This window comes from Camelus bactrianus, chromosome 21 (genome assembly GCF_048773025.1).
Source record: "Camelus bactrianus isolate YW-2024 breed Bactrian camel chromosome 21, ASM4877302v1, whole genome shotgun sequence".
In the NCBI taxonomy this organism is placed as follows: domain Eukaryota; kingdom Metazoa; phylum Chordata; class Mammalia; order Artiodactyla; family Camelidae; genus Camelus; species Camelus bactrianus.
This window is the reverse complement of record NC_133559.1, coordinates 10,095,437-10,120,986: the sequence shown is the minus strand read 5'-3', so window position 1 is coordinate 10,120,986 and position 25,550 is coordinate 10,095,437. Positions and strand designations below refer to the sequence as shown.

Genomic DNA, 25,550 nt, shown 5'->3' with positions numbered 1-25,550 from the left:
TCCCCCATGTCAATACCCTTAACTTAATTTCATCTTCAAAGTCTTTGTCACAGATGTAATATTTACAGGTTCCCGGAATTAGGATGTGGACAGCTTTTGTGGCCCATTTTTCAATCTGCTTCACGGGAATGGGACAACCTAATTCTAGCACAAAAATGTACTCAAAAATGCTTATAAAAATGAGTGAAAAATTTCTGGAGCAGAGCTCCATTTTCTTTTCTATATTGAATTATTTCTCCAACTGTGAATAAATGCTTCCCAAATCAATCTCCCTCCTCCCATGCTACTTTGCACTATAGCTCAAGTACTATCTTTAAGCTACTGCTTCTTCTAAACTCAGTTTCCTCTGAGAGGTATGTCCTCAGGCTCCAGCTTGCTATCACTCCTTCTTTTACCCATTCACTCAACAAATACCGAGTAAAGATTCTATGGAGTTTAGGAGTTTGTGGAAAGTGAAAGAAGAGCATTCCATAGATAAGGAAACAAAAATTGAAATATTAAGACTTGTTCTGAAACCACTCAGCAAGCATTTATAAAATACCCACTGTAGTTACAATGGCCAAGTTATTGAGTATGATCTTCAAGTCTGAGAGCTTTTCCCTTGAGGTGAGAGATGACACAACAAAGTGAAGGAACAAAATGATGTAACAGTAATTGATATTATGCCACTAAGCATCTTCACAAGATTGCAATCTGAGGATGTCAGCATTTGATCCATCTGTCTTTTAGCATCTCGCTCTTCTTGTTACTTTTTCAGGGAATCAACTGGTCGGAGACGATGAGAAATTTGAGTGGAGACCACATAGCGGAGTTTGTTTTGGTGGGCTTCCCTACCTCTCCACCCATCCAGCTGCTCCTCTTTGCCCTCTTCCTTGCAATTTATTTGTTGACGTTATTGGAGAATGCACTCATCATTTCCACCATCTGGCTCACTCCAAGCCTTCATCGCCCAATGTACTTTTTCCTTGGCCATCTCTCCGTCCTGGAGCTATGGTACATCAATGTCACAGTTCCCCGACTCTTGGGAGCATTTCTTATCCTGGACAGTAGAGTCTCCTTTGTAGGTTGCATGACTCAACTCTATTTCTTCATTGCCTTAGCCTGCACCGAATGTGTCCTGTTAGCCGTCATGGCATATGACCGCTACCTGGCCATCTGTGAACCCCTTCGTTATCCTAGTCTCATGCCTTCCAGCATGGCCACTCGCCTTGCTGCATCCTCTTGGGGCAGTGGCTTCTTCAGCTCCATGATGAAGCTTCTTTTCATTTCCCGACTGTCCTACTGTGGACCTAACATCATCAACCACTTTTTCTGTGATATTTCCCCACTGCTTAACCTCACCTGCTCTGACAAGGAACAAGCAGAGCTGGTAGACTTCCTCTTGGCCCTGGTGATGATTCTCCTCCCTCTGTTAGTTGTGGTTTCATCGTATGCTGCCATAATTGCAGCCATCCTGAGGATTCCTACTGCCCAGGGACGCCACAAAGCCTTCTCCACGTGCGCCTCTCACCTGGCAGTGGTTGTGATCTACTACTCTTCCACGCTCTTTACCTATGCACGGCCCCGGGCCATGTACACCTTCAACCACAACAAGGTCATCTCCGTGCTCTATACTGTCATTGTACCATTCCTCAATCCAGCCATCTACTGCCTGAGGAACAAGGAGGTGAAGGACGCCCTCAGGAAGACAGTGCTGGCTAGATGCCATTGTCCCAGGAGTGTCCCAGATTGATGTACCATAGACCCCGTCAAGAAGGAAGCAAGGAGCAGCATCTTAGTAGTGACATATAAGGAATCATAAAGTAGGTTTAACAAGAACAAAATATTATTTAGTACACGATTTCTTTAAACAGTGTCTGGGAACTTCCTGATACAAACAAAAGTTTGTGAATCATTGATCTTACACAAGCTAGTTACATAAGAATCTCCTAGGGGTTTGTTAAAATACAGATTCCCAGAAAAATCTATGGAGAATCTGATAGGGTATGTCTAGTTTGCAACCCTGCCATGCATAAGTTTCAACTTCTTAGGAATTCGTGTTTCACAGCCAGTTTGAGATTCCCTACTCCAGGCCAACCGTATTATTTTGCAAGTGAGAAAATATAAGAAAAGGGACATGTTGGTGCGTATATTAAGATAAAGTGATGTAGGCTTTGTTGTAGCAGTTTCAAGGATTCAAATTCTCAAATCCTCATTCTACGAGAATCACAAAAGTACAATTATACCCTAAAAACTATATCTCATGTCACTCAATCAATCCTCCTTACTGCAACAAGTCTCATACCCACTGTAAGTCAAAGATGGAGGAAAGTGCAGTGCTGGTATTCAGCCGTATGTGCACCAGTTAATATGGTTAAGTATTTATCCGCATCTCCCTTATTCTTCTCTAAGGATGCTATACAGCTAATTGACCTAATGAGTGTTGATTAGGTAATAGATCAAACGCATTAGGAAACTTTTATGTAGGTTGGCCTCAGAATCTTCTCCAGCATCATGGTCAACTTCTGTTTCAACTAGTTGCTGCCTGAGTTATACCAGTTGCCAAATATTTTCGATTTTGCCCCTGGGGCAAATGACCACAAGGACAGAAAATGTCTTAATAAGAGACAAGATGAGGGGATGAGTGGTGAGATGCAGGTATCTGTGATGTCTCAGGTTCAAAGCCTGAGTTACAGTCATTCTTCCAACTTCTCTTTATTTTTGGAAACTTGCTTGAATTACTTAGAAAAATTTCACACTCTGATCCCAGCCTAATTTCTGCACATTAAAACCAAATTCAATGTTTCTTTAGGTGTGGGACATGTGAAAGAACAACAACAAAAACAGTATTGAACAAATACTCATAAACACAAATTGTGTCTCAGTGCACATTTGCCTATTCTGAACCAGGCTTTGAGAAAAAAACAAAGATAAATTGTCCATTAAAGAAAACTGATTGACCAATAATTATTTTAGGCTTTCCAGCACTTGAAATAACACAACCTAAAAGAAAACCTGACACTTACAAATGTTTAAGTTGCTTTATTTTCATGAAGTTTCAGAATAGCCCTTTAATCTTTGAGATTGGCTCAATTTACCTTCCATTCAGTACACTCTCTTTTCCTTTCATAGAGTTATGGAAATCATGAATTTTTATAGTTAAGAATTCTGCCCTGAGAGCCAAGAAATTTGGTTTGATTCTGGTTTTACCACTAAGATGTCCCTCATAATGAAAGTAATATTGTCTACCTCATATGATTGTTGTAAATATTAAATAAATCATGTGTGAGTAAAGGATTGAAAAATCTTTTCTCTTTGTAGACAAATTCGACCTCAGATTAACTTTCTTCCCTCTTTCCCAGGTTTATTGAAGTATCGTTAAAAATAAAATTACAAGATACTTAGAGTGTGCAATATGATGATTTGATATACATATACGTTGTGAAATGATTCGCCTTGGGTTAGCTTTACAGCTCTAGTCTCCTGAAAGATTGCTAAATATCACTCAGCAACGTTACTTATGAGACAGATTACTCCTGATTAGTACAAGCCGTCTGGACTGGGAGAACGAGGAATGCACTGTAAATATCTGGCAGTAAGTCGTATCTTCAGACTGTTTTTGTAAACTGATTTGTCTTTTGCAGAAAACTCTGGACATTATTGACGCCAGGCTAACCACGCCTGGTGTGCAGACATTGTAACCTACGTAGAGCATATACGTCTGAAGGGATAACTGTCCAATTTTCATCCCAGTGTATCTTCTATACACTCGTGCTATTTTCTACCTTCTCTGAACACCTTTATATGCTTCTGACTGTGAACTGTTTGTGGATAATAAGAGTAAACATACACGTGTTCTTATTCCTCTTGGAAAATATGGCTACTGTAGGAATGTAGTATTTGTTCATACCTACTGAGTTACTGATGCATGAGAGTCATGCTGATGTACAGAATTGATGTTTGTGTGCAAAATATCCCAGTGTGTGTGGAGCTTGTATATGTGTGTGTGTGTTCATATATTTGTGTCTCCAAGTAAGAATGGAGTAGCATTCTTATTTTATGTTGAGCGATTTGGGTTATAGCACTGTCTTCCCCCGGAGGATCTTATTATTTGTGAGACCGTTCCCCAGAAAGAGAAGGGGACACACACACGAGAGCGTGCACGCATTGACACACACACAAGAGAAAGGCAGCCTTCAAGTCATGCTAAGGTCTCTCTTGTGTCTGGAGAGTCCACTTAACTTGCCAGCTCTTCCTTTAGTATTTCCCAAAGATCCCATTGAGCCCTGGAAAGGCCAGATGCTCTCCTGAGGGCTATGCCTGTTGCGAGGTCTTCTGTGGGTGGAAAGGAGCTGGTTTTTTTCAGTAGCTTGGAAGCAGGAAGAAGCACAAATAGACCCATTCTGCACTTTCTTCAAGCTGAGCAGAGACACAGCCAGACTTGCCAGCAGCACTCCTGGGCTTGGGGATGCTGCTCTCTTCCTCCCGGGTACACGATTCCGTCTCATTTCTCCGAACAAGCTGGCCATGCCTGAATGAGGTTGGAGAAAGTGTCGTAAGTTACATTGCTGAGAAAATAGTGAGTTGAAAAACGACTCTCAGATATTTCCAAAAGGGAAATTTGGCCAGATTTTAATTATTTATTTTTATGAAGGGAAGCAAGGAATAAGTGAAAATCACTTTTATTTAAATCATTGATTCTTGGAGCTTTCATTTTACAGATTTTAAAAATAGCTCGTCTTCTTTGAGCCTATGTTTAGTAGTGTAGCAACAGTGTGTAGTTGGGCCCTAAACTAAGTACATATATAGATTAATTTCAATTTATCAAGGATTTCATGTGGATTAAGCCAGAGGAAAAATGTTAGGGATTCAGAGGTATTGTGTAATATAGGTTATCATGTCATTTTAAGACTCTACTGAAGAACCCCTTCTAGATGAAAAAGCCTGATTCTCTAACATTGCCCAGCGGTCTTATTTCCTGAAGATTCCTCAGTTTAATGCGTCAGCCCAGTTCTATGCCTTGCAAAGTGCAGAGTCTAGGTGTCCTCTGACTCAAGAGATGGAAAGAGAGAAAGCAGAGAAAAGAGAATGAATGTATGAGAGTACACAACTGAATGTGTACGTGGAGAGTGGTGGCTGAAATCCAGGTATGTAAGTATGTACGTCTGTTTTTATATACCAGAGGCAGGTAAATGTGACAGTGGTTGCAGTTTTGATGACTTGCAGCTCCTTAGAAGATAAAGAAGATTTCACTTCTCGTCATAGTACCATGAGAGAAAGAAGGTAAGATTCCTTGTTTCTTGTGCAGATTATTCAAAAAATTCATCATGTGTCACATGTATCCTCAATTTGGGATCCTGAAATAAACTGCAAAGATTAATTGCATTCAAGATGAGAACTATAGAAATTAAGCCACTTTTCTAAAACTACCTAGATGGAAAATTATTTCAAAATATGTCATGGTTTTGAAAAGATATAGAGGATGTATGGGACCTGGAATATGATAGAGACTTTTTTGCTTAGAATCTTCAAAATCAACTCATAGCAGAGACCGAGGGGTGCAGAGGGGTCACTACATGGCAGACAATTATACTGTCCTGTTACAAACTTGGGGACTGCAATTCCTATACACCTTAAGCATATCTATTCCTAAGAGCTTCTGGAAAAAGGGAGATGAACTAGAATTACGTCTTTTTTAAACTGATTTGGAGTTGTTTATCCCCTTTAGAAAATGTCTTGCCATTGAGGGTCCAAGACTGGTAGGTCCCCTTCTGACCAGTCTATACCTTTTTCTCATCGCCCTGCAGGAGTCAGTAAGCTGAGCACAAATGATTATTCTGTCACATCTCTCACTACCTTTGTCCTACTTTGGAGATTCCTGGGATCTTCATTTTGGCCACAGCAATCTCCTCAGAGCTGGCATGACAACTTTTAATGCCTCAATTTCTGGGAGTGCTTTGACCGCATACGTTTTCTCCCTTGTCCCTCACTTCTAGTCTTAGGCATCTGTTTCTCTGCAAACTACAGAGCACATCCCTTTCCATTCCCAGCACGGTCACTGTACTGATGGCCCATTGACTACTGAGGAAGCCATTTACACCCTCCCTGGGAAATCAGAACCAGAGCATCGTGGTCCTCTTTGTTGGAAGGCTCAGTGGGATAAATCTCTTCCTATTGACTGTCTTCAGAATGAAAGTAAGCCTTAAATTCCAAGCATATTCCCCACAGCATTCTGATATTGCTCCCCATCGAATGCCCCAGTTAAACTGGGATCATCTAAGGGGGATGACCACAAACTTCAAGGGGACTAACAACCAGATTTTACATATGTATGTATGTATGTATGTATGTATGTATGTATGTATGTATATATATATGAGATAAAATGAATGTTTTACTCTAGAGAAAGAAAGTCGTGAGGGCGTGAGGCAGGAGTAATAGATCAGTGGTGGGGGAGCGTTGAGGTTTCATGGAGCTGACAGCTGTGTTCAAAGAGTGAACGCTATCCTTGGACAAAATCATGGGACTTACTCTTTGAAGCTTCAGAAGACAGAAGCAGAACCCGCGAATGTAGCAGCATTCTGTTACACTGGAGAAAGCCCTGTATGTCCCAATCAGAGGTTTATTTTTTTTTTTAAGTATGGCTATATTTGTAAATATTGTTTTCTCTTCCTGGAGAGGATTAGGCAAAGGTTACATGAATATTTTATGCACTGGAAGTTCACAAGATTAGCAAGAAGTGAAACCATTTGACCTATCAGGTTCCTTGCAGCTCTAAGATCCTGTGTTTCTTGAGCTGAATGTAACCTTTCATTATTTATTTGTTTATTTATTTACTGAGGTATAGTCAGTTTACAGTGTGTTGATTTCCAATGTACAGCGTCATGTCTCAGTCATACATACACATACATATATTCGTTTTCTGAATGTAGCCCTTCTTTCTTTAAGCATGTATGTTTGTGTATAATTAATTCAGTGAGCCATTGTGAAAGCTTATGAAATACAGTCTTTTGAAAAATTTTATGACTGTAAGATTCACACTAACATTTAGAATTCTGTTCAAATCAAGCTAAAATTAAGACGAAATGTCCTTCTCACGCTTGGTCTATTGGTCCACAGAACCAGTTAAATCAAATGGGATGTGTGAGATCAGGTATTAAAGTTTGCCGAGGGCTGAAACGTCATCAATAAATTGCTATTCTGCCACTACATAGTTGTCTGACATTGAGAACAACAGTTATGCACTCTGGGATTCACTTCTGCAATACGAAAAAAGGGAAAAAAAGAAAGTTGAATTAAAATCCTACTGGTCTAAAAATACTGTTATTCTATGAGCTAAGTCCACAGTGGAGAGCTGACAGTGGGCTACAAGGAACAGAGCTGCTGCTAGCTAGTATCTTTGAGGTCCAGAGTGCCAGGACCTTCACCTGGATCTTGGCCGTTATCCTGCCACCTTGATTCTTCACTCCCTAAACTTTTATTCCTCAGACAGGGTGCATTTAAAGCTGTTTTCAAAGGTACAGTTTAAAGCTTCTTTCTTCGTGCATTCAGCAGTGTGTCGGTCTCACAAAGGCACAGTTTATTGCTCAGAAGAAGTAAAAAAAAAAAAACCTTACTGAACTCATAGATCATCCTCTGCCTACTCATACAGAAAAAGCAGCAGGGAATAAAAAAAAAAGTAGATATTTTATTTCAATTCAGTCATTAAGCAATTAGTTACCTTGAGTGTGACCTTGAGCTAAATATGTAGTATCTCTGGGGCAGGTGGGCAGTGTGACATTTGCCCTAACTAACTTCCTGATTTTGATGATCAAATGAAATAACGTTCTTTATATTAAATTATATAGTGATATTATAAAGTGCTAGGCGAACGCGAGGTATCATCAGGCTGTGAAAAGGCTGTCGAATACTCAGCATGTCCTTCTCAGGGATCCATTTGCTGTGAAATTTCTTTTGGAGGGAAGGCTGCTAACTATGTGAACCTTGCTCTCTTCCTCGTGTGTCTGCCAGATAGACTGTGTGAACGGTCTTGGAAGCTACAAGATGCGACTAAGATGATCTAGTCTTGGAGACTTGTAACCTGGACCCCCTATTAGATTTGCATTGCATTTGACTTCTGGCAAAGCATACTCCTTGTACATTAATTTTTCCATTTTTCAAAATACAACCATTATATCTTTAATCTATATTTATGTATATATAATACATATTGTATATAGGGAGAGTTTTACAGATCAAATACAATCATACTTCCTTCTTTTCCTCTTATTTCTTTGTATCTGTATTTTGTGCTCATTCATCTGGTGATACTCCATCTGGACTTTAATATTTCTGTTGGAAACAGAGGAAGAATGAAAGAACACATAGTTTCTATGACAATATCCCCCACTTTTTAAAAAATTAATTCTTAGTCTTAAAAATTAAATGAGCTGTTTTTTATTTCCAGGTTCAAATATAAAGCATCTGCTCTGAGAACGACTGTATCTGTTGCTGCAGTCTAAGGCTACATTGCATCCTTTTATTTTCTAGAGCTATTATTGTAACTGTGCAGTTCAGCTAGGGTCCTTCTAGGAATATTGAATATCGTTCCCTGTGCTATACAGAAGGAGCTTGCTGTTTATCTATTTTATGTTTAGTAGTTAGTGAATTTAAACTCAGACTCATTAGATGTTCACAAATAGTGGTATAATTATACTGAATCCACCTTAGAAATTAAAGAACTAATATTCTAAAAGCTTATGTAATATGCTCACTTCGCTAGAGTGGGGCAAAAGTACGATTTGAATGTACTTTTTTTCAGACTTGTAATCAAGTCCCCTACACAGTGCATTGAGTCAAGGGAATGACTACCTTTTAAATTATCCATTCAATTTTGTTCTCTGAGAAGCTGGTGAATATTCATATCAAATTTGCTATGAATCCTGTGTGTTTGCTCAAGTCTTGTTTCATCCAAGCTTTACAATCTTGTTAGATAGGTCAAAAAAAAAGGGGGGATTCTACCCATTTTACAGATCAGTGGGGTCATGTGACTTATACAAATTACACCTAGAGAATGAGCAACTGAGTCCCCTGCCTTCTTTCCATATGCAGTAGATGAAAATGTCTTGCTTATAGTGAAAGAGTGATATGATGGTCATCCTCCTGCGTCCAGTGGTGATGTCTTGGAAAAGTATAAAATTGAGAGTCAGGGAGCTCCTGTTTCACTTCTGTGTGACTTTGGATAAGTTTTCAGCTTAATTTGAAAATAAATAAATAAATAAACAAACACACTCCCTAAAGTACATTTTGACTCAAAAGTTTTGATTCTAATCATTATTTTTTTTTTAAATTTTTCGTTTGTTTCTAATCATAATTTAGAAGGAAGTAAAGATCTAAAGGCAGGAAAGCTTCTCTTGTGATGAATTTGCAGCCTACAAATGTCGACAATGATAGGCTGGTGCCTGGGACGTGGAAGGAGCTGATATTGTCTGTGCCCACAGCCAGTCATGCTCACCATGGTTCTGGAAGGAGATAACCATACAGTGACAACACATTTCATTCTTCTGGGATTTCCAACACCGCCAGCCTTTCAGCTGCTCCTCTTCTTTCTTTTCCTGGCAACCTACCTGCTCACCCTTCTGGAGAACTTTCTAATCATCCTAGCCATTCGCAGTGACGGGCAGTTACACAAGCCCATGTACTTCTTCCTGAGCAACCTCTCTTTCCTGGAGATGTGGTATGTCACCGTCATCAGCCCCAGGATGCTGGGAGACTTCCTCAGCCACAGCAAGACCATTTCCTTCAATGGCTGCATGACTCAGCTTTACTTCTTCGTGACCTTTGTCTGCACCGAGTACATCCTCCTCGCCGTCATGGCCTTTGACCGCTACGTAGCCATATGCAATCCACTTCGGTACCCCGTCATCATGACCAAACAGCTTTGTGGCACACTGGCTGGGGGATGCTGGTTCTGTGGACTTATAACTGCCATGATTAAGATGGTTTTCATAGCTCGACTCCACTACTGTGGCACACCTTATATCAATCACTACTTCTGTGATATTTCTCCCCTTCTCAATGTCTCCTGTGAGGACTCCTCACGGGCTGAGCTAGTGGACTTCTTCCTGGCCCTCATGGTCATTGCTGTTCCCCTTTGTGTAGTGGTAGCATCTTACACCACCATTCTCACCACCATCCTCAGGATCCCTTCTGCTCAGGGACGTCAAAAGGCATTTTCCACCTGTGCCTCTCACCTGACAGTTGTAATTCTCTTCTATTCCACGACCCTGTTCACTTACACCCGCCCTAAGCTTATGTATGCCTACAGTTCCAACAAGTTGGTGTCTGTGCTCTACACTGTCATTGTCCCACTCCTCAACCCCATTATTTACTGCCTGAGAAACCGTGAAGTAAAGGCAGCACTCAAGAAGACCATACTTTGCAAAAGAAGGGGACCCAGGGAAGATGGGGCTTGGGTTAATTAAAAAATATGTATGATGCCTTCATGCCTGAATCAGGAGATGGTTTCTACAGAGTTCTTCTCACACTCTTGCCTTTGGTTACCTATTGACCTCCTGTTTGTGTGTGTGTGTAACTGTTCACATGTATATGCACAAATGCACATTTTTCAAGGATTATTTGAAATGATGACAGCTTTTTCTCCCCCATTAAAGAAGAGAAGAGATTTTTATCTGTCCAATTTACTAATGTACCATCTGTACATTCAACTGTGTCTGGCACATAGTAGGTGCTTCATAAATATTAGTTGAAAAGATAATTGAATAAATACATGTTTGAGCACAGAAGATGAAGTCAGAAATTGTGAATATATTTTGACTTGATGGACTTTCCAGTCCTTCCCTTGCTCCTTTCTAATTGTTTCAGTTCTAATTCATCATTTTTACCTGTCTTTGTTTTCTTGTCTTCTAAATTTCACTTTTTTCATTTCCTTTCACAGTTTGTAATTTGTTCTGTATCTGTGCGTCTCTCTCTGTCCCCCTGTCTCTCTGTCTCTCTCTCTCTCCTCACTTTCTCCCATCTTCTATTTTTCCACTGAAGCTTAGCATGTGCTCATTTAAATAAAGCCACCATCTCATTTGTAGATACAAAAGTCCAAAGCCAATGAATGGCCCAAGCTTTGTGAAAACCTAAGTAAAAATTTAGAAATATCATTGTGTTTTTTAGATTTTAAGCATTTAAGGAACAGCTTTCCTGTGTTTCCTTACCATAGATTTTATTACCAATTACTTTTCACTTTTATTACAATTAGGACTATTCCTACTGTTACAGGAATGAATAAAAATATTAGAATAGTTGTCGTACAAGTATGTTTGTAAATACAATGACAAGATGGGATCCTCAGGATGGTACGAGCAATGAAGCCATACGAGATGCAAATAAAAGTCAGGAGGACCGTGAGTGCTAGAATTCCACCAATGAAGATGACCGATTCATTTATGTAGGTACCGGTACAGACAAGCCAGATAACTGGTGAGATGTCACAGAAGTAGTGGTTGATCTTGTTGGGGCCACAGAAAGGTAGTTCAAAGACTAAGAGGGAGCCTATCAGTGAGAACAAAAAACCAGTCATAGCACGATGGCTGCCGGTTGTCCACATACCTGCCAGCTCATAAGGACAGAGTAGCGAAGTGGATGATGGATGGCAGCATAGCAGTCGTAGCCCATGACACCCAGTAGCATGCAATTAGTGACAGCAAAACCGAGGGAGAAAAACAGCTGAGTGGCACAGTTCATAAATGAGACTGTTCTGAGCAGAAACAACAGGTTTATGAGCAGCTTGGGCAGGACAACAAAGGTGCAACACGTCTCAGGGATGGAAAGAATCCCTAGGATGCAGTACATGTGTAAGTGGAGGCTGCGATCCAGGTGGACGACAGTGACCATGGTGATGTTCCCACTCAGGATAATCACATATAAGCACAGAAGAACAGCAAAGAGCGTGAGCTGGATTTCTCCAAGGCTGGAGAATGCCAACAACAGGAACTCTGCGACAGAGGAGAGATTAGTTAGGTTGACTTGGTCCCCAGGATTGATCTACAGAGAACAAGAATGAAGGAACGTTGTTTACCATGAAAGGTGGAGACAGTTCCACTGGGTTGAAGAATTATAAACAGGAGAAGGGGTGAGGACTAATGCTAGTACGAGATGCCCTATCAGTCATGTCAGTTCATGGAATCATTTACAAAAACTCAGATTACATCTGTTTCCAGGGACCATTTTTGAATCTCTCACAGTGTTTAACTAAGTCTAGGAAGTTTTTTTCCCTCACATTCCCTACTTCACATAGCAATTGGGTAATGAAAATGTCTGCAGTCTTCCTGCACAGCAGCCCTGACTCAACCATCTATTATTTGTGTAATCCTCTGTGCCAAAAAGTTTCATTTTGCAGGTACTTGAAACATATACCATGTTTTATTTTTTTACGCTATTATTTAATTTTTTAAAACCTACTGAACCAATATGAAAACCCAACTCCTGTTAGTGTGTGTTTATGGAGACAATAATATTTTGTTGACTTTAATTCATCCTTTTCCTTAATCAAACAAGCTATTTGACTCACTTGATAGAGGGGAGTTGGGTGGGACCTTAGTGCATTTCAGGAACTCTAGAGAAACATAAGGTTCTCACAGTCAGGTTGGTCATTGATCTTACTAACTGCCTATCATCTGCCAAGAATATAGACATGATTCAGAATTTGTCTGTAATTGTAGTTTCAAACTTCGAAAGGAAATAAATCCAACCCATTAGACATTTCCTCAATATGAGCCATTAAATCTCTTCACAGTTTCCGTATATTTCCAACAGAACTTAACATTGCATTTCGACACAGCTGACCTCAAGGAGTTTCCACTCCTTCAATTTTTCCTTACTAAAGTATAGATAAATCCTTTTTGCCTTAATTCAACTAAAATCAAGTTTGAATTTGTAACATAATTTTAAAAAACATCAGAACAAATAGTTGAAAAACATAAGGCATAGAAGTAGACTACGAAAAGAAAATTTTTACCTACTGTGACTCAAGTGAAGAGACAACTGAATTTTTTTTCATTCTGATACTTATATATTTGATTAATATACTTGCTAATTGCAATATTTAGGGTATTTAGGGCTGTACAGTAAGTCCACAAAATGAAATATCGAGACAACTGAATTTTGATCCTACACTTTAAAGGCATATTTCTTAATCCAAATCATCTCTGAGTGTTTTTGCTTTGGGTTCCTTCACTTTCAAGAGAGGGCATGAAGCAGAAGTATCAGTTTCATTTTTCTGTCTGAGGGGAGCATAGTGACCAGTAGACTAATGGATATATTTGACATGTTCTCTGAGTAGACAAGTCATTACTTCCATCAATGTATTCATTCATTAATATATTGACTTATTGATATATTAAGTTAATGAATACTTAAATTTAATAAATGCCTATTTATTAAATTATATCTATCTTAGGTTAAGTAAAGTACCATTCTTAAGTGAAATAATAGTAAATCACCTTGCCTTCTTCAATCCAACAGACCTATTTCTCTATATTCCCTAGCATATAGCTATTAGAATTTGGTGAAACCTAGAAATCTTCTAATCAAATAAGACTCCAAAGTTAATATTACTACCATCATTTCTAATTCTGAAATGGCTCCATTCTATTTCTTTCTACCACTGACATCTCAGTACCCCAATGTAGTCCCGCCTTCTCTGCTGAGAATTCTGAGCAGTATCCCCTAAAGCATCATTGAAGAACTTTTCTTTTGTCTTTTATTAGCTGTGGCCCCAACATGCTGATTTATGTTTATATTTTCCAAAACTTCAGGGAGCCATTATTGCAACATTATTTTTGGCACAGTTCCAATCCTTTCAATGAATAAATGCAGAAAACAACATGGATCCTGAATCTCACGGGTCCAATAGGATAAAAAGGAAACGGGAGAAAACTAACGAACATTGGCAATTAGTTGGCAACGAATGAATCCCAGGTTGCCTAGTAGCTCATTAGAAGCTGAAGGCTGTTGCAAATTAGGAAAAGAGAAGTAAATGTGGCAAACCCGCATTACAGGAAGTAACACAGGGCTGTATTTTCTGAGGTCGTTAAGCGAGGAAGAAGCCCTTTTCTTCCTTGGGCTTCACCAGGGCAAATAAAGCCTTGCTTTATCATGGCAAAAGAAGAAACTAAGTTCTTCCTTGTAGTCTGGGTTCATCTGAGCCCCACAAGTTCAGTTTCTGCACCAATGAGAAGGGCATAGGAGTACAGTGTGAGGGATGAAGAAAAGAGTGCTATCTTAGCTGGCAAAACTGAGACTTTGCAGAACAGCAGCAAAGAGCAGATTCGAGGACTGAAGGAAAGTTGTGGAGTGTTTGGGTGCAGGTCACAGAGGTGATAACTCCACTTTTCCCCAGCTTGCTCCAATCAAGTGTCTGCCTCAAGGGTAGGGAATAGGATTAAAATACCGTAGTGTAGATTCCTGGAGGGCTAGTCCCCTAATTACCCTAAATCTTTTCTGCATTTCTCTGATAGACTGACCCAAGGTAGATGATAGGGGAATAGGCTGAAGAAAACAAAATTAAATGCCTGTTATACATTTGTGTACTACGGTTTTCATATCCTGTATTTGAAATAAAGTTAAAGTCAAGTTCTCTATTGCTGGAGTCAGCCAACACAATTTCTACACTTTTAAATTTCCTAGAAATTGTTATTCTTCCTCTTCTATGAGATAATGAAGAAAAATTCACCGTCTCTACCCTCCCTCGGAAGTCATGACTCACTCAGAAGAGGAGGTTCAGGGAGCACTGCAGGCACTAAGATCAAGATCTTCCCCACTCGACTCTGTCGCAGACTCATCACTGGCTCCCAGCAGAGATGTTCTTGTTGGCAGTCCCCAGCAGTGGTCCTCAGAGCAGCAGAAACTCCTAAATGAGATTATTATTGACTCAGAGTCTTTTTATTTCCAGTTATACCATTTTTAGAGGCTACCAACAGAGATCTGACAGCAGCCACTGCTGCTTTGAGAAATTTTCAAATGTGCACAACAGTCCCTCCCAAGAGCTGCTGAATTCCTGGGTTTCCCGGCCATCTGGTCTGCTCAGTGCATCGCCCTGAATAAGCGTTTCTCCACAGGGAGCTAGTCAAGCCCTCAGCCTTGGTGCTGCACAGCCTTTCGAAGAAATCTGTCCAAAGACCTCTGAGGTATCAGAGCAGAAATAAATCTGAAAAATACTGCAGTTAGTCACATTTCTAGAATCACTGCTTGACCCAGTTATGGACTGAGGACAGCCTCCATCATTGTGTGTGCCAACTCCTGTGAATACAGTATATGTGTATATATTCTCTTGGTTATGTTTCTCTGGAGAACCCAAACCAATACACGAAACACACTTTGCACATAAATGATTAATAGAAATGGAAATAGTAAGGAATAAATCTTAAAAATTATAAAAAGAAGACTGTTGCATGTTGTCAGTAGTTTAGATTTTCATGTGAATGAAGCACAATACAATCCAGCACGAGAAAAAGGACTCTGTTCGCTTAAATAACTGGGAAGCTCAAGAGAACTCTGATCAGACAGGGCTCAGTTCAGAGACTTGCACTGCATCGTTTCCTGAGTCTTGACTCAGAGGTCAACCTGGTCCACATCCATAATTTACTTTTTCTCTTCAACATGTATTTCTCTTTAACATGTATCACAGTTTGATGTGCATTTATGATTATATTTTTAATTTACATATCTCTATTTTCCAACTCCATAGGAAAATATTCCTGTTTTCCTTAATGTTTTACCCCCATCTCTAGAATATTGCCTGATACATAAATATTCAATGAACACTTGTTGAATAAATGCATATTTTTTTCTCTTTCTTTCACATTTTGTGCTAGATATCTTATTCAATAAGTTAGCTTTATCCAAATAGCAGGAAAAAAAATCAAGATGAAAGTCTTAAACTTCCGCTTTTAGCCATGCAATTCAAATTCTCAGTCTCACACAGTTAAATTTAATCAAGATTCTTTCCAGATAGAAGTTGATGAAATGTGTGAGATTTAACAGGGCTTTTTGCCCAACATATGACAAAGGATGGAAGAACTAGGGCTTGTTCCTTGACTAATATGCTTGAAATGGTTCCAGGATAAATTATGTCTATTGTAACACAAAAAGAAAAAAAAAAATCCAAGTTAAATTAGACTAAGTAGATACAAAGGAAATGGAATCCACTTCATCACTCCCATATCTGAACAAACATCAGAACATCAAATGATGCGTTGCAGGCAAATTTAGTGAATCATAGGCTATGACATCACCAGAGGCCCAATTCATCTCTTTTCTTACCTTTCTTTCTCCTTTATTTCAGTTTAATTCCTTTCCTAGTTTGCCTTATGATAGTGAAAAAGGAGGCAAAATTGAGGTCATCTTTCTTTTATCTTGCTTGCACAGAGAACCAAAATAAGAAGAATCTGAATGTTGAGAGTATATTATAGGAATTAGACTCATTTTATGTTCCAAACTGTTGTGGGTATTGTGAGAAAACTGTAAAAATGTTACACCAGCAGCAGCAGCAACATTTCCTTGGCCTCTGGATTTTAGCTGTGATCAAGTGCTCTTAAGATCAATAATTCCAGTGACAGACTCTTGACTGTTTCAAACTTTCCAATAATTTGTAGGTACATAATTTCTTGAATTAAATTTTCTTCTTAAGGTACTTATATAATTTTATATTCCCTGCATTAATTTCCATCTAATCAGTGATTCAGTAGGCATTAGAAAAAATGTTTAAATTGCATAAAAATATTTTATTAATATTATGGGGTTATAACTTTCATAAAAGTAAAGGCAAGTAGAATTTTGTTTCTCATCTTAATGAGTAAGTACTTAGTATGCCAACCCTCTTGAAGATAACAACTACTAACTCTGGAAAAAACACAAAGAGCAACAACTTGAAGGCACTGGAGATAGGATAAAAGCAGGCAGATACAGAACGTATTCAACACTAGAAAGAAAGTACACGCGATGGTTTCTCTTGATCATACAAGAGTGAAATACAAGCCCTGAAATAAATGCTGGCCTCTCACCAGAAAACATGGGGGCCAGAGAACACAATCCTAAAAATGATAAGAGGAAAAAAAATTAATAAAAATACCAATTCAGGATTATATTCCCACTGAAAATATTCTTCAAGTTTGAGGGCAAAATACACAGATTTACATAATTAAAAAAAAGAGACAGAAATTGTCATTAACAGATCTGTACTACCTGAAATACTAGAAGAAATTTTTCAAGAAAAAGGAAAATTATACCAGACACAAATGCAAATAGGTGTCATAAAATAAATATTTTAATTTTTCCCCTTAGGCCTTCTGAGTAGAGAAACCTGAGATCTAGTTTAAAGGACAAGTTCTGAAACCTGAACTATAGCTAAATAGTTAGTGAGAGATTTATCTTCCCAAACTTATGTGTTTATATTTCAATGGGGGAAGTTAACAACTATTCCATTTCTACGTAAGCTCCAGATTTCTAATTTCAGGGTTTCTATTATATAGAACAGCCCTCATACATGTAGGGTGATATCTGGATCCTATCCTATAACCACAGAAGAATTTGGTCAATAGAAACCTATTCAGTTATTGCTGTAAATAATGATAATCTATCCTTGCTCCAAAACCTTATCTTTACATTTGAGACACTATTAATCAATACAGATATTAAAAACCTATGATGAAGAAGAAATTATGAGTATTAAAAGCATAAATATTTGAGTAAACACAAAATGTTATTTTTCTTAATTTCTTTGGAATATGTATGAATAAAGCAAAAATTATTACATTGTCCTATGGCGTATTTTCATTTTTTAATTTTTTTTAATTGAAGTATAGTCAGTTTACAATGTTGTGCCAATTTCTGGTGTACAGCATAATAGTTCAATCATACATATACATAGATATATTAGTTTCCATATTCTTTTTCATTGTAGGTTACCACATGATACTGAATATAGTTCCCTGTGCTTTACAGAAGAATTTTGTCTTTTTATCTATTTTATGTATAGTAGTTAGTATCTGCAAATCTCCAATTTTCAATTTACCCCTTCCTACCCCCTTCCAAACCTAGTAACTATAAGTTTGTTTTCTATGTCTGTGATTCTGTTTCTGTTTTGTAAATAAATGCATTTATCCTTTTTTTTTTTAGGATTCCACATATGAGTGATATTATATGGTATTTTTCTTTCTCTTTCTGGATTACTTTGCTTAGAATGACAATCTCCAGGTCCATCTATGTTGCTGCAAATGGCATTATTTTATTATTTTTATGGCTGAGTAGTATTCCATTGTATAAATATACCACAACTTCTTTATCTAGTCATCTGTCTATGTATAGAGATGTAATCAGTTTAGAATAAAGGATATGTTAGGAGTAAATGGATTTATGTAATTTCAAAGCTTCTACATTTCATGTGTAGTCACACAATATTAATTCTAAGCAAACTGTGAAAACTAAGAATGTAACTGTATTTCAGTTCTAAACCTTCTTTTAATTGCTCTGGTTGTGATACTGGAATATTTCTCCTTTGCCAGCTGACACGATATTAAGCTTTGTCAGTGGAAGGTGATAGAGGGCCACCAGAGTTAGAAGAGAATTGTCTCCCTGGTTCTGGAGTGCTTGCCTCTGCTTGGAGGCTAGCAGCACGTGGGACACTCAATGGTAATGGCACTCCCTCTCAGGCAATTTCAGCAGTACCATCTCCAGAGGCATTTTCCCAGAGAATTCCATGCTGAGGCACCTTCCCATGGATGGCTTCCTTCAGTACCCCAGAGGGTGGCTTCCCTCCAAGTTTTGAGGTATATCACCCCCTCATAAATGGCTTCCCCCAGGAACCAAGAGAGAAGAATCCAGAGGGAATTACACTGATTCCAAGACTTATTTATAAAGCTGTATTTAAATAGATAGTTGTTATTAGCATAAATGTAGACAAAGAGATAAAATATGATGTCCAAAATTATATCCACATCGATAGATTCAGTTTTCTATGAGGTTGTCAAGCCAATTCAATGGTGAAAAGACAGTATTTTCAACAACAGTGCATTTGGGCAGGGGAAAGAACTGCACTGTTCTCACACCACATGACAAATAACTGGAAATGGATTATATCCTGCCTACAAGAGCTGACATTATAAAACTTCTTAAAAATAGCATTAGATAAAGTCTTAGTGAGCTTAGGTTTTGCAAATCTTTCTTAAATATGAGACAAAACGTGTGAACTATAAAAGTCAAAATCAGTACATTGCACTTTAGCAAAACTAAAAATAAACTACTGCTCTTCAAAAGACACTGAAAAAAAGTAAAAAATCACAGCATGGGAAAAGTATTTGCATAATATATATGTGACAAAAAATTATACCTAGAAAATATAAGTAATTCTTAGACAATTCAATAAAAATAAAAATGATCCAATTAAAAATTAGAAAGATATTTCAATCAGGAAACGGACAAAAATTTTGAGAAGGCACTTAACTAAAGAAAATATAGAGATGGCCAATAGACACACAAAAACATATTCGGCATATTTAGTCACCAAGGAAATTCAAATTCCAACTGCAATTGGATATCATTATACATCTACCTGATGGATGGAATTAAGACTGGCAAGTTTGAGTATGCCAAGCAACTGATAACCTTCGTACATTGCTATTGAAAGTGTGAGATGGCAAAACTACTTTGCCCAATTGTTTGGAGATCTCTTTTAAGTTAACATATATTTACTATATAAATCAGCAATTCCACACATAGATATTTGCTTAATATAATAAAAAAAAAACCTCCATACAGTTACGTAGGTACATGTACACAAACATTTGTGCAGCTCTGCTCCTAAGACCTGTAAATTGAGAAATAACTAAATGTGCATCTTCATGTGCCTGGATAAACAGAGTGTAGTGCATTTATACAATGAAACAAAAAGAGCGAACTACACACACAACACAGATAAATTTCAAAAAATACACCCAGTGAAAGAAACCAAAAAGCACAAAAAACACATGGTACGTGATTCTATTGGCAAGAAATTCTAATACTGTCAAACAAAGTTTCAGTGACAGAAAGCAGTCAGTGGTTTCCTAGGACTGATAGTGCTACAGTGGGGGGACATGAGGGAAAGTTTGGAGGTGACAGATGTGTTATATCTTGACCGTGGTAGTGGTTACACAGGTATTCGTATTTGTCAAAACACGTCAAACTGTATACTTTAAATGGGTGTCTCATTGCATTTAAATTATGCTGCCTTGTATTTGGTTAAGAGATGAAACAGAAACAAATGAAACTCACAGCACACATAAAAGTTAAGGCTATAAGGCTCTGGAAGTGAATATATATAAGGGAATAGTCCCTTAATCTTGGTTACGAAAATGTTTCTTACACAAAACACAAGAAGCATTATAGATAAAAGAAGCACTAAAGATAAAAAAAAAAAGAGAAGTAAATATATATATTTGTAGAAGTTCACTATAAAATATATTTTAAAAATTATTTTTTATTCATCTGTAAAAAAGGATATCTTGCCTTTTGTAACAACATGAATAAATCCTGAGGGTATTATACTAAGTGAAATATGTCAGACAGAGAAACACAATAACTATAGAATTTCACTGACAGGTAGAATCTAAAACTCATAGACATACAGAGTAGAATAGCGGTTGCCAGAGGCTGGGGTTGGGAGAAATGGAGAGATATTGATCACAAGATACAAACTTTCATTTATAAGACAAATAGGTTCTGGGGATCTAATATACAGCATGGTGACAATATTAACAATACTCTACTATATACTTCAAAGTTGGTAAGAGAGTAAATCTTAAATGTTCTCACTACAAGAAAGATAATTATGTGATCTAATGGTGGTGTTAACTAGCCTTATTGTGGTAATCATTTTGCAATATTTACATGTATTAGCTATCAAGTTGTACACCTTAACCTACCACAATGCTGTTTGTCAATATATCTCAAAAAAGCTGGAAAAAGGAAATCAATGCTGTGTTGTCCTGAGGTAGGGAGTCAATCAGAAAATAGAAAGATAAGTTTTGAGGTGACAGAAATAATTGTATTTTTTTTAATCATGTGGAGGTTAAATGAATGAATCTTTGTAAAAAATTCACAAGTAACTTACACTTAAAATACTTGAATTTTATTTATGTAAATTATTCCTAATTTAATAAGGAAAAAGTAAATTCAAAAGAGAAATTATGACACCCAAGGCCACATTTAAAAAAAATTGATTCAACAAAATATACTTAAGGAACCCAAATTATAATATTAAAAATTGTGAAAGAGAAAGCCGAGAAAAAGAACAACCTTTTCTGGTAGTCCTGCTATCAGGCGAACAACAAAAAATAACTTCCAATAGTAACAGCTTAAAAATCAATTGGCCAGTCTGAGAACATCAGCCAAACCAGGAAAAATTTACAGGCTCCAATTAAGAGTCGAATACTTTCTGATGACAACACAAGAGGGTGCCCTACAGCCACAAAACTGGGAATATTATACTAGACCCCCCGCCCCTTCTAAGAGTACAAGAAAATCAGTCTCACATAAACATGAACCCAGAAAAAGAGCATGCTCAGATCCCATAGAAATTTACTATAGAAAAAAATAAAAAGAAACAGAACATCTCTATAGGAAAAAAACTTGTGCCTGTGTAGTGGAAACCAAAATGCTCCACACAAGTTCTCCTTCAAATAAAGGACTTGCTGCCCCGGGTGATGGTAGTGTTGTGCGTAGGTAGGCTTCTCAATTATATCTCAATAAAATTGGAAAAAACAGGCAAAAAGGAATTGAATACACATATTAAGCAACTGTTATAGAGTTTCATATTACTGAAACAGCTGATTAGAAAACATATTTTGGAACAGAGAATTGGCCAGCCAGGTTTTTCACTTCATTTTTCTAATAATTCATTTTTATTTTATTTTGCTGAAATATTGTCTTGTGATAAGATGGAAAAAGAAAATTAATTGGCCCTTCACTGCAGATGTTTTAAGAAGCGCTGATCGAGAAGCTGTGTCCCTTATTAAAACCTTAAGCCAATCTTACTCTTTTCAGCATCACCTGAGAGACTCAGTTGTGAGGAGAAAGTTCAAACACAGTTTTGTGCTGTGAATTGGTTGCTTGTATAATTTTTTAACACCCCCTGTGTGCTGTCCTTTACTGTGAGCCTTCTTGATGGGTCCTTTTATGCTTTTTATACTCCTGTTATCATTTTGGTGGGTTTAAGGGTAGAATATATATGCTGAATCCCAAAAGGTTTATTTAGAATTAAAAAAAAAAAAAAACAGACTTCATAACAAAATTAATAAGTCAGTTTTGCTAGGAATTTAATAAAAAGCTCATTTGTATATGCAGTTAAGTATTTGGATTCAACACCATTAAACCATGACAGTTCACATATCCTCAAAACAAATAATACTACGCATATTGAAAATTAATTTAATGAAAATACTTCATCAAGAATAATTTGGGAGAAATAAATAATAAAAATCCAATAAATTCTAAAAATAGAACTTATATGTCACATTTTTCTCATTAACACAGCACACAAAACTATAAATAACAAGTTATTTAAATAGCAGCAAGAAAATATTTATAAGAAATAAATACTCCATTTCTAAAAAAAAAATTGAGTAATAAATGACAATTGCAAACCTATCAGGAAGGAAAAAAACAACCGAACAAAATAATTGAGATGTCCAATGCTATGCTTATACAGAAATGTAGTAACTTAAATGCCTTAATTATTTAACTAATAAGAAGGAAAATAATCTAAAAAGACTTAATCTGAAAACTGAGAAATGGGAGCCAATAATAGAGATATGTGTAGTAATTTTAAAATGCGAAGGCTGGACATAACCTTAAACAAAGAGGACCATCAGAGATTTGGGGTTAACAAGCCAAACATAGAGCAAGAGATAATGGTTGTTGAGACCCTTTTGAGAACTATGTCTGGAGGAAGAGGAGAAGCAGGAGAGTTTTTTAATAACAGATGTTTGCTATTGCCCTTAATCTTTGCAAAAAACTTGAGATATATATATATGTATATATATATACACACACACATACATATATATACACACACACATACATATATATACATGTACACATACATTACTATGTCTGCTTTACATAAGAGATCATTACAGCCCCACAAACAACTCATCCAAGGCCACACAGTTATACAGAATAGACTAGAAGCTTTTATGACAGTTAGAGACACATTTCACCCAAATGTGTGTGAACTCTTGAAAAATGTTTTAATTATAAAGACTTAACAGAAAAACCAGTCTTCCTAATCATTTTCCGAATGGCCAGCTGTACATCTCTGTTCCTGAGGCTGTATACCATGGGGTTCAACAGTGGGGTGATGATGGTGTAAGTCACTGTCACCAGCCTGTCTGTGCCTGTTGTATACTGGGCTGAGGGTCGCAGGTAGACAGAGGACGCACAGCCGTAGTGAACAATGACCACGATGAGATGAGAGGCACAGGTGGAGAATGCTTTCCGCTTGCCTTCAGCTGATGAGATCTTCAGGACAGTGGAGACAATAAATCCATAAGAGATGCAGATGAAGATCAAAGGCACAACAAGCACCAAGACCCCACCAATGAAGATGATCAGTTCATTGATGTAGGTGTCAGCACAGGCGAGACGGATGACTGCTGAAATATCACAAAAGTAATTGTTGACCTTGTTGGAGCCACAGAAAGGGAGGCTAAAGACCAGAATTGTTCCCAACAGAGATATTAGGAAACCACCAAGAATACAAGTCACTGCCAGTTGCCCACATACCCTCCAGCTCATGAGAATGGCGTAGTGCAAAGGCTGACAGATGGCAGCATAGCGATCATAGCCCATCACTCCCAGAAGCAGGCAATTGGTGACAGCAAAGCCAAGGAAGAAGTACATCTGGAAGACAAAACTCATGAAGGAGAGTGTCCTGAGTACAGAGAGCAGATTGATAAGCATCTTGGGCAGGATAACAATTGTGTAGAAGGTCTCAGAGGTGGAAAGGACACCTAGAAAGAAGTACATGGGTGTGTGGAGGCCGTGATCCAAGCAGATGACTGAGATGATAATGAGGTTTCCACTCAGGATGATCAAATAGAGGCAGAGAAAGACCACAAAGAGGACACGCTGCAATTCCCCAAGGCTGGAGAAACCCAGCAGGAGGAACTCGGTAACGCAGGAGGAATTGGCCATGGAGCGTTGATCCCACACAGTCAAGTCAATGTGACCGGGTCCAGAGAACTTTGAAAGTGAGAAATCAGGGTGACTTACCCTTTATAAAGTAACTAGCACAAGTCTGGTTTGAGAGAGAAGCCACAGGCATGGGAGAGAGAAAAAAGGATTGGAAACCAAGCAAAAATTATCCTAAATCAGTATGCACCCACAGTGCTAATTTTCTGTCATTGATTTTAGTAGTGCATTTGGTGACAAGTGTTCATGTCAAATGTACAGATATTTATTCAAAGAAAGTCAATTCTTCAGGCCTCCTTCATGTAGCCTTTTATAGTCTCTGCTTAAATTTTAGTAATCTAATCCTCAAAAAAAACTTTATCTACATTAATTATTATTTTAAGTGGTCATCATTTTATCCACATTACTGACACATGTATTCCATCAGTGATACCACCGATGTCTGAAGATCTACTTCCCTCCTATTTTTAATACTTTCTTCATCTAGGTCAGAACCATTGATTTGTCTTCATAGTGCTTGTCCTTGAAGAACAAAGTTCCCTTAATTTTATGAGGGCTGTGTGTCAATCATACCTCAATCAAACTGAGAGAAGAAAAGTGCTGCTCTCTCATTTTCTTTTCTGATTATCGGGTGGTTTTCACCATTATCTCCCTAACTAAACCTTTTAATTTTAATAGCACGTGATTGTTGGTGTTAAAGTCCTTTGCAAATAACAGAATTTTTATCATTGTTTAATCTTTTGCTTAGCAAAGGGTTAGTGAATTTTTTAAATGGGACTAGAATCAAAAGCTTTGGCTCCTCTTTTGTGTCTCTGAATTGCCTTATCTCTAAACTTTATAAATAAGAAATACACACTGTGTTTTTGACCGGAACAAAAACTCCTCTAGTATTCTTCCTTAGATATCATGTCTACCATTCCAACTTTCTGGTCTCCTTTTTTTGAGTATTTTCTCTTATTAGGATCATTCTCAGGACAGTGACTAGTTATCCAAAGAAAGGTGGAGTTTCTGAAAGGAAAAAAAGGTCGCATTACTCAATGGCTATTCCATGATTCTCTCCTGCCAACCCCTACAATATGTCACTTACTTTTACAAACTCATCCTTGGAACCTATGTGGGAGCTAAAGTTTGAAAATAAATTTACAATGGAAAACACTGACTCTATTTAACAGAGTCTAGGTGCCGCATAAAATATTTGGCAAATAGGAGATAGTGTCCTGAATTTGGAGAGGTGGTTATTACATATTCAAAGAAAGCTTTGGAGGAATGAAAAGAAAGAAAAAGGAAAAGGAAATATAGGGTAATTAAATTGTCTTCTTAACAAGTGGAAAGAGTAAACTGATTTTTCATTATTT

General features: G+C 37.6%; 3 protein-coding genes and 1 pseudogene across 3 annotated transcripts; 2 read left to right on the top strand and 2 right to left on the bottom strand.

Annotated features, from left to right (window-relative positions):
• Window positions 1-778: 778 nt before the first annotated feature.
• OR6P1 (olfactory receptor family 6 subfamily P member 1) lies at window positions 779-1,732 on the top strand. Its single transcript, XM_010955601.3, has one exon. It carries the CDS (start codon window positions 779-781, stop codon window positions 1,730-1,732), a length of 954 nt encoding a protein of 317 aa, XP_010953903.1.
• A 7,732-nt stretch (window positions 1,733-9,464) lies between these two features.
• On the top strand, window positions 9,465-10,576 carry OR6Y1 (olfactory receptor family 6 subfamily Y member 1). The gene has a single exon (XM_010955714.2). The coding sequence runs from the start codon at window positions 9,465-9,467 to the stop codon at window positions 10,440-10,442; it is 978 nt and encodes a 325-aa protein (XP_010954016.1). The 3' UTR covers window positions 10,443-10,576.
• Window positions 10,577-11,194: 618 nt separating this feature from the next.
• Window positions 11,195-12,621, bottom strand: LOC105069568 (olfactory receptor 10R2-like; annotated as a pseudogene).
• A 10,485-nt stretch (window positions 12,622-23,106) lies between these two features.
• LOC105069567 (olfactory receptor 10R2-like) lies at window positions 23,107-24,335 on the bottom strand. Its single transcript, XM_010955712.2, has one exon. It carries the CDS (start codon window positions 24,196-24,198, stop codon window positions 23,257-23,259), a length of 942 nt encoding a protein of 313 aa, XP_010954014.2. The 5' UTR covers window positions 24,199-24,335; the 3' UTR covers window positions 23,107-23,256.
• Between the last annotated feature and the right edge of the window lie 1,215 nt (window positions 24,336-25,550).